The sequence below is a fragment of the Grammomys surdaster genome, unplaced genomic scaffold, assembly GCF_004785775.1.
Source record: "Grammomys surdaster isolate TR1022 unplaced genomic scaffold, NIH_TR_1.0 220, whole genome shotgun sequence".
NCBI lineage: Eukaryota > Metazoa > Chordata > Mammalia > Rodentia > Muridae > Grammomys > Grammomys surdaster.
This window is the reverse complement of record NW_021604665.1, coordinates 14,543,207-14,555,569: the sequence shown is the minus strand read 5'-3', so window position 1 is coordinate 14,555,569 and position 12,363 is coordinate 14,543,207. Positions and strand designations below refer to the sequence as shown.

Genomic DNA, 12,363 nt, shown 5'->3' with positions numbered 1-12,363 from the left:
TTTGGGCTAGTGTAGTATCAGTAAACATAAAGTTACTTCATTTCCACTGCCTGAAACACCAAAAGGCCGTGAATTTGACTCTTTTAATTATGGTGAAGCTACAGAAAGAGCTGGTCTTCTGAGGTCATACTTGTGGGAGGGCAGAACCACCAACAGATCTTTGCTGACATGTATTGTGAATGAGAAATGGCTTCTGCTGTTTTAGATTGTCATGGCTTCCTATACTAGCATAGTGTACTCTCTAGATTGGTCCTCAATAATTTCTCAAACTTTATTCATTCATGGTTTTGATGTGTGTTTAAATATCATTTTATAAAGTATTTTATTTAAGTAGATTTTTATTCCCCCCTGTGTTAGCTGTGTTTGTGTGGGTGGATATATGGAGGCCCAAAAGGGCATTGGATCCCCTGAAGCTAGAGTTAAGGAGGCTGTGTGCCACCAGACATCGATGCTGGGTATGGAACTGTGTCACTCTGCAATAACCTTCTTTAGCATCATGTCATTCTCTTAATGTTATATCCTTAAATCATCTTAATTTTTATTAATTATTTTATTCATTTACATTACAAATTAAAAGTATGTATTCTCTATTAAATGTAATCTCACACAGCACATTTTGAGAAACATTATGGTAAAGTGGATTGTTCCCTGTGTTTCAGTAAGAAACACTGTTTTCTAGTACTGTTTTATTGCTAAATGGACACCATATATCTGTCAAAGTATATCTGAATATTTGTCTTATTACCCACAGACCAGCAGCGCTATCATGTTTAATAAGAGAACCTTTTTTTTTCTGCTTTCTGTTTGGATTCCTACTGATATAAGTGCTAAAAACAAGTCACTGCTGAATGCTCAGACATCCGTGGATCATCTATATCATCTTGTCTAAAGTTACAAAAGCATAAAGGGAGAGGGGTCAGAAAATCCAAAGTGTGCAATATTGCAGAATACCATCTTGTGGGTATGATACATCTGCTGCACTCTTGAATTGCCGCAGGTGTACCTGCTTGCTCAAAACCTCCACCACACTTGGGACTATTGATGTTATATTACAGAAAGGGGTGGGAGTCATGAGGCCCCACTCTGTTAGAAGCTATAGGCTGTTCTTGTTGCTGGTGGAGGAAGAAACACTTTCTTCAACAGTGTCTTCACTGGTCCATGCTCTTATAAGGAACCCTAACTGAACTTACTTGGTCACTGAAAAGCAAAACTCAAGATATGAAGTTGGAAGTGAGATTATGTGTGGAGAGAAAAGAAACCTATGGTAGTGGAAGAGGACAAGAGAGGGTAAGGGGTGAATATAATTAAAATAAATAATATGCATGCACAAAAATGTCATAATAAATCTATTATATATAATTAATATGTTAATAACAATAAACCCTATTTGCTTTCGATTAACAGATTTGCCTTAAAATTTGAATGTCAGCTGGGCAGTGGTGGCGCATGCCTTTAATCTCAACACTTGGGAGGTAGAGGCAGGTGGATTTCTGAGTTTGAGGATAGCCTGGACTACAGAGTAAGTTTCAGGACAGCCAGGGCTACACAGAGAAACCCTGTCTCGAAAAAAAAAAACCACCACCAACAACAACAACAACAAAAATTGAATGTCATTCCGGTATCTACTGGGCTGTTTCCTTAATGTATCAGGAATCAGAAATGTCTAATATGAAGTTAATATGTGTGTGGATATATATGACTTTGAAACCATACCATTTGTTTATAAAAACTATTGAAATGAATAACATCATCAGTGCAGTGATCTAATTTGTATATGTAATTGTGAAGGCGTACAGGTGTAAAAGGGTAGACACACACATTTTTAAATGTTTCCTTATTGGATCTATGAATACTTGCCCTTTAACATCAATTAAAATCATTATGTATACAGCTGGTAAATCCTGTCTTATGGGTGACAAACACAGGCTCATGCATAATTACCCTTTTCCAACAGATCGAATACATTACAGAAAGGGGTAGAGGATATTTTACAGGGGTGACAGCTAAGACAAGGTCGTGGAGATATGTGCTACTTGGTACTCTCTGATGTCAAACTCCAAGTAACCCGTACAAATTTGCATCCTTTAAACAATATCCTTTCTGAATGCAATTCATGTATTATAGGAAGCAGAGGCAAATAATTTAGATATTAGCACAAATCTGATGTCATAAGGAGATACAAATGAAATAATGAACAATCATGCAGAACCAATGGCTATAGGCCACCTACATGGTATGGTAATAGACAGACTTGACTAAGCCAAGGAATTACAATGGGTAGATGCACATAGAAAAAAATTTAGGCTTAAAATATATTTTTAGCTGCTCACCTACAGGCAATTTTTGAGTACTCATGAAATCTCTCTATGCTTGGAAGGCTTCTGGAACCCCGATATTAAGAAGAAACATGGAGGTCAATGTTACCAACTGTGTTATATACTGTGTTATATACCTTGTGGATTTGACTATTTGCTCAGGTATAACAGAAAGACAATTTATCACAGGTTAATAAAATATTTAAAATATTTCTGCACAGTACCTTTCATTTTCTCTTAATATTTCTCTTCCTTTTCTCCAGGTGTAAACAGGTCTTGGCGATGCTTTAGGCTTGCACTCAATGAGAACTTCACCTCCCACTTTGACAAGTGTTACTCTTTTTAAGAGCGTTCTAGAAAAATCTGGACTTTCAGCTAGAGAAAATATAAAAAAGTAATAAATTATTATGGGTGGAAAAAGCAACTTGGCTTTTTTTCTTTCTGTGATAGTTACTTGCTACAGATCATCAGAGACAGGAGCTAATTTTTTTTTCTGATGGAAAACATGCAGCCCTGTATGTTTTTATGGGTTATTAAAATTTAATTCATGACTTATATATGATAAAGTGCAACTGCTTTCTGGATGTATAACTTGATGGATTTTGTATCCTCCACCATGAAGATCGAGATAGAAATACTCTTAGCCCCCTGTGGAGGATTCTCTTAAAAAATTTATTCTACCTTCAAATGGACAAAAGTTTAAAAATTTAAGAGAAGCAATAGGGAAAGAAACAAAACAAAAAAGCTACATTTGGCAAGTTACCTGATTATGTATGCTAACATGGCCCCCTTCTCTGACAGTTACTGGTTTTGGTTTACAACACAGCATTCTCTCTCCCTCCCTTTCTCCCTTGTTATCTCCTTTCCTTCCTCCCTCTCTTGCATTTCTGCTCTGTCTTTCTCTGTCTCTCCCTCTTTCTCCCTCTGTCTCTGCCTGTCTCTCCTTCTCTGTATCCATCAGAGAATCCTTATGATTGTCTTCTGTGAGTCTCTCCTTACAATAAAGGGATTGTTCAACGCTTGTCACCAGTACCCAATACAATGCTTATCTTATTTAGAAAAAAATCACTGGCATTCGGTATAGAAATTTAGAAAATCATGTTACCCACTCACTTCTATTGCTCTGAAGAATCCACTCACATGGATACATTATGCTGTGCTGACATATTAATAAAATAAAATGATTACTAGTTTTCTGAAACAAAACAGCTCATCCGTAGCTTCACATAAACAAGCAAGCAAGCAAGCAAACAAACAAACAAACCAACTAATTAATAAAGCCTTTCTGAAAGATCTGTTTTCTTCTCAGTTTATTTAGTTATTTAGCAAGGAGCAATTCTTGAATAACCAGATGAACTCTTTTCCTTTTGTAATTTGTGCCTTATTTTAAGTTTTTGATTCCTTGCAATTTAACGTCATAGAATGAAGCCTCCAGTTCACAGTGAAGACAACATTTAAATCCAAGCTATAAGTGACTTGAGTGTGGACTTCAAGTGAGTATGTATACACATGGATAAGGTGCATTACAGCCTATTTTTAAAACAATTTTAAACTTTTTTCACATGTATGCAGTTTTGCCCACATGTACATATATGTACCACATGTATGTGGTGACCATAACAAGCAGAAGACGTTGTCAGATCTTCAAGAACTGGAATTACGGATAGTGGATGTTAAGTCATGGAAGTGCTGGTAACCAAGCCTGAGTCCTCTGCAAGGGCAGCAAGTGTTCTTCACTGCTGAGCCACATCTCCTCTTCCTATGGGCCCATTTCTTGAATATATTCACACCATAGCTAGTGATTTTTTTTAAATAAAGGGCTGAATTGAACCTGGGGTTTCCAGAATTCTACTATAGTGCTGTGTCTTCAGGGCTTTTATAATGTTTTTAATTTTGAGATAAGTCATACTAAGTTTCCAAGACTGGCTTTTGCCAGTGGCTGTAAACCAGGAATACCTTGAACTTATAAGTGTCCCATCTCAGTCTTCCCCAAAATGAGGACGATAGGCCTACACTACAAAGCTTATCTGTAACTAGTGATTCGAAAAATTCAAACCAAGATATAGTGGAAATAAGTGGACTTTTATTAGGGACTTTCATGGTAGAAATATTTGTCAAAATTGCCTAGGTACAAATAAAGTTGAGACGATTACTCTGTAACATAATATATACTGATAATGGACACACCGAGCTGGTATCACATAAGAAGTTGAAATTAAATGAATCACTCAGCTGCTGATATTTTGTGCTCTTTGTGTGTACTTTGAGTTCATAAAAATCTGCAATTCAAGGAATACCTTGTGAGTGGTTAACAAAATTGACAGAGTACAAGTCCAGTTGTTTATAATGAAAATTGTATATTATAATATTGTATTACCAGTATGGTCTACAAAGTTACGTCATAAAAGTAAAAGAATCAATGGAACAGGTCATTAGGGCAGAACTATTAAATATTAGAGGATAAGATAATAATAAAAAAAAACTTAGGGAATACTATGTATGACTAAAATGTTATGCTATAATTAATATATATCAAAGATATATATATCAAACACATAAAAAAATCAAATTTCATTTCCTATTCTCCCGCCCTCCCTCCCTCTCTCTCTCCCTCTCTCTTCTCCCCTTCTGTCTCTCAGAAAAGTTAAGCACTACTGACTAGTGAGGTATGTGGCAGAAACTGCATCAGCAGACCATGGTGAATGAGATTGCTGGGTATCATCTTATTTCACAGCCTAGCTATGTTGATCTGCATTAGTAGCCTATTGGTCTAGTTGCTTCAATAGTAAATTCATGAACATGTAAAGCAATGATTCTCAGCCTGCCTAATGCTGCAGCCCTTTAATACAGTTGTGGTGACCCCCTAACCATAAAATTATTTCTTTGCTACTTCCTAATTGTAACTTTGGTACTGTTATAAATAGTAATATAAATGTTTGAAAACAGGATACCTAATATTTAATTCCCTGTGAAAGGGTTATTTGACTCCCAAAGGGGTCTTGATCCACAGGTTGAGAACTCTGATGTGAAGCATTTGTGCTATACTGATATCTTCTACATAGCAATTGCACATAAGCTATGCTCTGTCATAGCAAAATGTTTTGGCAGAAAAGACTCCTTCTCAAATTAGGTAAACATCCAAACTGACACAAAAAACCATAAAAATAAAATCAAGTCTTCTAGAGATCTTTTAAAGGGAAAATTTGAAATAATGTTACAAACCCTTTCTCATAAAAAAAAATCTCTTCTTACAACTCTATATTTCTCCACACATGCATTTATCACTCTAGGCAGATATTTTCATCTGTTCAGGAGGAATTCTGCCTCTGCATTCAAAATGAGTTTATATAAATCAAACTGTGTACCACACATGGGTGTATTTGTCAAAAAACTATATATCGCTTTTACAGAACTTGAAATTGCAGGGTATCAGACACATGGAAAGCAGAAAACAGGACTGGCTTAAGAGGCATTTGTAATGTTCCAGTTACAGACAGATTACTTTTTGGATATCTTATGATGATTCTGGCTTGAACATCTTTCACTCATAAAAATACAATTTCACACCAAATACTTTCCCGTTGTCTAGTCCATTTGTTTCTGGTGTTATCTAACCCTGCAAATGTATCAGCTGTCACCATAAGCCATAGTGATTTCTTGGCAGGACTAATAGAAGCTCTATCACATTCTGAACACTGGATAGGTTTCTTAAAATTTTGCTATTTCAGGATGGCCTTGTGTACTTGAGATGCAGTTTAGCTTATGGAGGGGTGCTTTTCCTAATGTTATCCTATATTTACTCTGATTCAACCAAACACTGACCTAGCACAGGCTCAGAGGAATAGGAAACGGGTCCTTTTGGTCCATTCAGCACCCACAGATTGACAGTTATGTTAGATGATATTGGTAGGAGCCACAGGAGGGCAGCATTAAGACACAATCTTTGCTCATACTAACCACTTAGTGCCAATAGAGCTAAAATTTCAGTAGTTCTCAAAGCTTTCGAATGATAAAACCAACAGATACGTTACCCACAAAAGTATGGGAGCAGCCGACAGATTCTTGCAGGGGCTCATTTGCTGAACCCAGGGGCCAGTATTTCTCATATGAATTACTAGTTGGCAGCAGTCCCTCAGTGCTGGGATGCATCACACAGCAGCTCTCTTCCACATGGGAGGTGCAATTTTTAGCTATTTCCCAATGGTCTGAGTTACACGAAACTTATGTTATCTATGAAAAGCTGTGGAAATCCATGTATGCAATTCACAAGTATTTATGTTTAATTAATTAAATGGCTCTTGGTCACATTTCTGGGGTATCTAAAGTGGCCATCAGAACCCTGGTAAACAGAAGTTCTCTCTGTATCTGAGTTATTGTCATTTCTCAAGAGCAATAATAAAGTGCTAATTCCTTGCCCGGATATGCAGTGGTAATAGCATTTGGGAAATCTGAGAGTACAATGGTTTACTACATTACTGAAGAGGAAAGGATAATTCTGCATGCCTGTTCTGTCACAGCTGGCCTGTGGAAACATCACTGGGAATATTGCCAGTGGAGACTATTAAGGTTGGTGCTTTTGGAAGTTTCTAATTTCATATTATTTTAACCTTTATCTACTATCTTTAGCTATTACCTCACCATCCTATAAAAATACCCAGAGTAAATGCATTAATTCTAATCTTTCACTGAGGAGTTAATGGAGATAACAGACCACAAACCTCAAGGTTCTCCTAGCTTGCTGGCTAAGGGGAAGGAGTGGGAGTGTGGGTGTGTTTCTTTCTGCATCTAAAATCTGGCCTCCCTGATTAGGACGATATACACAAAGAGATACTTAACACAAAACTGAAGGAGAAGATTTTCTCTTTTTTTTTTTTTATCAGCATGATGAATCATTTCCAATGTCTTTGATGCCTACATTCTATCTCTTTAACTTTGGGCTGATCCACTCATAACGTCTTTGTTTCCTAAGATCCAAATAACTCCTGATCTTTTGTGTGAGGTACTATAAAGCAGAAAAAAAACTAATATTTATAATTGCAAAGTTATTTGGTGGACCAAGAAAAAAATATACATGTTGAACAAAAAATACTAGTGCTGGTTAAGTGTTGTTAACAAAATTTAGAATCACTTGGGAGATGGGCCTCTCAATTTGCCTATTTGGGATTATTTTGCTTATTTATTTAGTATGGGAAGTGCAATCTTAATTGTAAGTGAGAGCATTCTCTGGGAAAGGCTGTATAAACTTCAGAATGTGATCTAAGTCCTAGCATATATGCATTCACTTGTTATTCTCTGATTCTTGATGTAGTTGCAATGTGACCACTTGTCTCACTCTCCTGCCACAGTAACTTCAGTGAAGTGATGGACTTCTACACACAGTGATGGACAGCTACCTGCAACAATTTAGAATGAACCCTTTTCCCCTAAGTTGCTTGTATCAGTATATTTTACAGCAGCTTGCCAAGAAGCTACAGCAGTACTTTACGTGGTATTTTTACATAGTACTTGTTCCACAGTAAGAAGCCCTCCACTACTATTTCCAATACAGTAATAACTTCTACCAAAGGTTTTGGGGGGACTTGTATGAAAGAAAATTTCTTACGACCAGAGAGCTACATCTTTGTTTAAAACAAACAAACACTCCACTTTATTTGTAAATAATTGTAGAGTTGCTCACAGAAACTTGCAAGAGCATAGAAAACTTCATTGTGTCCATCACTGCGCTTCTCCAGTGATTGAGTGGCAGGCAACAGATAGCAGAATAAGGAAACCAATCATTAGGTATATACCAATCTTTTATATAGATTTACATATATACTGTGGAGGTCAAGATAAAGAAATGGCTGCAAAAGCATCCTTTTCCTCTGCAGTCCTATTCTGCCCTCTTGACTACACCACCCTTAATCCTTGGGAACAACTGATTTTTTTGTGTGTTTTTTTCCCATATTGAGATTATGTTAAATATGGAGAGAATCACACAGATATTTTCTGGTATCTTTTTTTCCAATCAACTACATAGTGTGAACCCAAACAGCATCTCTGTATTACTGAGTGGTAAAGCCTAGTGTGGATATGAACTATCACTTTAATGGAGGCATTACAGGGTTTATGGTGACTGCTAAGTAGCTTTTTTGCAGAGACACCATTTCAAGATCTCTCAATGATTTCTCTGCTAATGGGTTGAGTCAGACATAAAAAATTTCCTTTTTACCATTGTTTACCTATACCCCTGATGGGACAAACTACCTTGCCTCAAGTTTTTTGACCTTGTGGAACAGAGAATCACAAAGAGAAGTTATAATGAATCTTGTATTGTTTTTAAATGTGGCCAGTTATTTGGACTCAATCATATACTGGTCTAGAAATCTATCCAATATTGGAAATAACAGTCTTAATTTGGAAATTTGGTTCTGGACATTTTCAGAAAAATATTTGGAAGTTAGGTGCAGTTCTGTATGATGTTATGTTAGCAAGAGATAAAGTTGGGGCAGGATCTGGATTTCAAACGGATGTTAGCACATTTGTTAAGGCTCTTTTAATTGTCAAGTTAAAATTATTTTTCTTTCTTCTACAGTATTTAATGTAAGTTGCATTGATTGTACACCTTCTAATTGTGTTAGTGTATTAAAATCCAGCATGTCAGTTATGGAGGCCTATCAACCAGCTTTTGTTTTATTGCTCTGATTATCACAGAACTTTGGTATTCTAAAAATAGCTTGCAAGTACTGGAAGAAATGAGTCAGGGTTCAAGCAGAAGCAAGAGGGTAGTGGGCTTGATTATTGCTGGTATAACAGCTTTGATTACATCAACTGCTAGCACCACTGCTTCTGCAATTGCTTTGACAAAAGAAGTTAAGACAGCTACTTTTGTTAATCATTTAGTAAAAAAAATGTTACTAATGTGTTGAATATACAAGAGGATTTAGATAGGCATTTGGAAGAATAGATTGATGCTCTTTATCCTATTCAAATTATTGGAAGGAGGTTCAGAATTTAAGAGGAAGAAGCTATCTCAAGTGTCATGACAAATACCACTGGATTTATGTTAGTTCTAAAATTTACAGTAGTAGTCATTATAATTAGGAAAAAGTTTAAAGACACTTGCAGTGTATTTGGCATAATTCTAACACCTCTCTGGATGTTTTAACTTTACATAGTGAGCTTATGAATTTCAAGAATTCTGTTCTGCTGTGCAATGATGTAGTAGACACTGCTGATAAAATTACCCATGGACTGAGGTCAGTATTTCAATTTTGGTCAAGCTTCAAGAATGGCATTTATAGCTTGATCATGCTTTCCTGGGAATACTTTTATTCCTGCCTATTGTGTTAAAGCTTGTCTACAACAACATCAACATGTCAGCAGCCAAAGTACATGGCTTGAACCTGAATATGGACCCCCAGACAGAATTATTAAATTAACAGGCTGGCAAGCCAAGGATGAGCAAGAATCTGCACAGACCCTTACCAACCTACGAAAGAAGTACATTGCTTTTAATAATGCATATTCCATGATGGGTAAGGAAGGCATTCTTGTCAGAATGACCTAAGACAGGCTCAGTCTTGTTAATGAGATTAAAAAAAAGAAAACAAAAACAAACAAACAAACAAACAAAAAACAGGGGAGAGGCAGAGAACCTTTGGGGCTGCTTGGCAAGAATCTGACATTGGCCAAGGACATGGTAATGGGCTGCTTGGCAGGAATATGACATTGGCCAAGGACAAGGACATAGGCTTCACGCAGGAATCGATATTAGGCTAGAACAAAGAAATAATTTTAGACATGAATCTAAATTTTTGGCTAGAATAAGGAAATAGGCTTCAGACATGAAATAGGCTTCAGACATGAAAATGACTTTGGTAGGACAGGGAAGTTGGCTCAGATATTTTGGTCATCCTGACAAACCCTTAGAAACAGTGAACACGGGAGTGTTCATGGAATTTTGGTTTTTTTTTTTTTGCCTTGATTGTTCTTTGACTATTTGTGTTTATTGTCTTGCTTGTTCCTTGAATATTTGCATCTATTGTATTGCTAGTCGCTCAAGCTAGAACTGATCTTAATACTTGCATGTAATCAAAATGGTATAAAACAAAAAGGAGGAGGGGGAATGGAATAGGAGGTTTCTAGGAAGAGGAAATGAGGAAAGAAGATGACATCCAAAATGTAAATAAGTAAAAAAAGAAAGGTTTGAAGATTCAAAGATTAATTATATAAATATAGTAAGAAACTATTTCTTATTTCAGGGAAAATACTTTAACTCTGCTTTAGAACGTTCTTGCTCATACGTTCATTAGCACAGTACTTTAAATCATTCTTACATAATGCCTTAGTAGGGTTCAGCCACTAAATTCTTGTTAACCTCCTCTCACCATCTACATAAAAGGACATTATGAATTTAAAACTGGTAATTGCATGTACTTCTTGTATCTGCCCAAATGTTATTTCATTGCACTTAGAAATATGTCCTTAACTCTTATATAAACTCACAGCAACAAATATATATTGCTACAATGTCATACATTATTATAAGTAACTTTATTTTGTGAGAGAAGTATTTCCTGAAAAAATAGAAGAGAGCCTCTCAAGAGGAATAATATGGATTATAAAACTCTCATGGTTAATAAGTGATAGTTTTTACTTTTAGTTCTTATTAGACCATTATTTGTTGATGTTGTTAACTCTATGCAATACTATTCAATGGGTTGCTAATACTTTTTCATTTTGCAGAACTGAAAATTTACACACCTATTAATTACTGACCCCTGTTCTCTCACTTTCTGATCCATTTATACCTCTGTTTTCTGCTACTATAAATTCAACTTGTCTAAGTGCATTGTGTAATGGGAGTCAACAGAATTTCCTTTATGGAATGATCTTATTTCCCTTCATGTGTCCTCGTGGTTCATCTGTGTTGGAGTACATAACAGTATTTCCTTCTATTTAAGGGTGAGTAATATTCCATTGTATGTGTACTGTACTTTACTATGTGTCCATTCATGAGCAATTAGATTGTTTCCATTTTCTGGCCATGATGAATAATGACACAGTGATCATGACTGAACAAATACTTCTAACTTCTTAAGGAGACACTATAGCATTTTCTATAGCACTGTAACATTTCCACTGCCATCAATGGTGTTTAGGTTACAATGTATTTAACACACTGCTTTCTCTTACTTGTATTGTTTGGGTCAATTTCAAGGATTCTATTGACCTAGCATTTGGTCATGTTTTTAACCTCTTCCTTTACCTCTCTCACTCTGTTTAGTGGTGTGTGTCATCCTATAGAGTATTAGATAAGATTTCATTCTTCATGAATTGTGTTTGTTGTTTACAAAAATGTCTATAAAAGACCCTAGTCTAAATTTTTGTCATTTTAGTTGTAAGCCTTTCCCTTAACAGCTGAACCATCTCTCCAGCCCCCTTTGCCCATTTTAGATTGGTTCAATTCTTGTTATTAAGTTGCAAGTAATGGTTTTACTCCTTGTCAGTAATCTCTATGCAAATATAATATCTATTCTTTACTTAGATGGTTTCTGCTTTATGTAGTTTTATTAAGATAGAGGTTCTACTGTGTTCTTTTAAATGTAGATACCCAGTTCTTACAATATCATATTAAAATGTGTGTGTGTGCGTGTGCATCAAGAAATGATTCCTTCTTGTCACATTTAGAAATTCTTGGAATCAAACTCAGGTTTTCAGTCTGTGCCCAACTGGCTCTATCTACTGAAGCGTCTTTCTGGGTCCCATTAGTTACAAGGACTGTTTATGTGTACATGCCAGTCTGCTTTGTAGTATTTAGGCATCATTACTGAAAGTTATTTGGTCATTTTCCACAGTTTATTTTGAGGACCTTCCTTTCTCTTATACTGACCTATAAAGCTATGTCCAGGAGCCATACTGTATTGACACTTCATGTCCTGGACTCAGGAACCATGAAGCTTTCAACTTTGTTCTTTCTAACACACTATTAGCTATTGATGCCAACCTCCCCTTGAGATTCTCTCTCTCTCTCTCTCTCTCTCTCTCTCTCTCTCTCTCTCTCTCT

The 12,363-nt window shown here is 36.1% G+C and overlaps 1 protein-coding gene across 1 annotated transcript in view; it reads right to left on the bottom strand.

Moving 5' to 3' along the window:
* Positions 1 to 2,142: 2,142 nt before the first annotated feature.
* The window catches only part of LOC114625661 (contactin-4-like), a 335,799-nt gene continuing 325,578 nt past the window's right edge, over positions 2,143 to 12,363 (bottom strand). The window contains exons 10-11 of the mRNA XM_028773012.1: positions 2,587 to 2,690; positions 2,143 to 2,160 (exon numbers count right to left, since the gene is read on the bottom strand). Coding sequence (XP_028628845.1) covers positions 2,143 to 2,160; positions 2,587 to 2,690 — 122 coding nt within the window. The remainder of the gene's footprint in view (positions 2,161 to 2,586; positions 2,691 to 12,363) is intronic.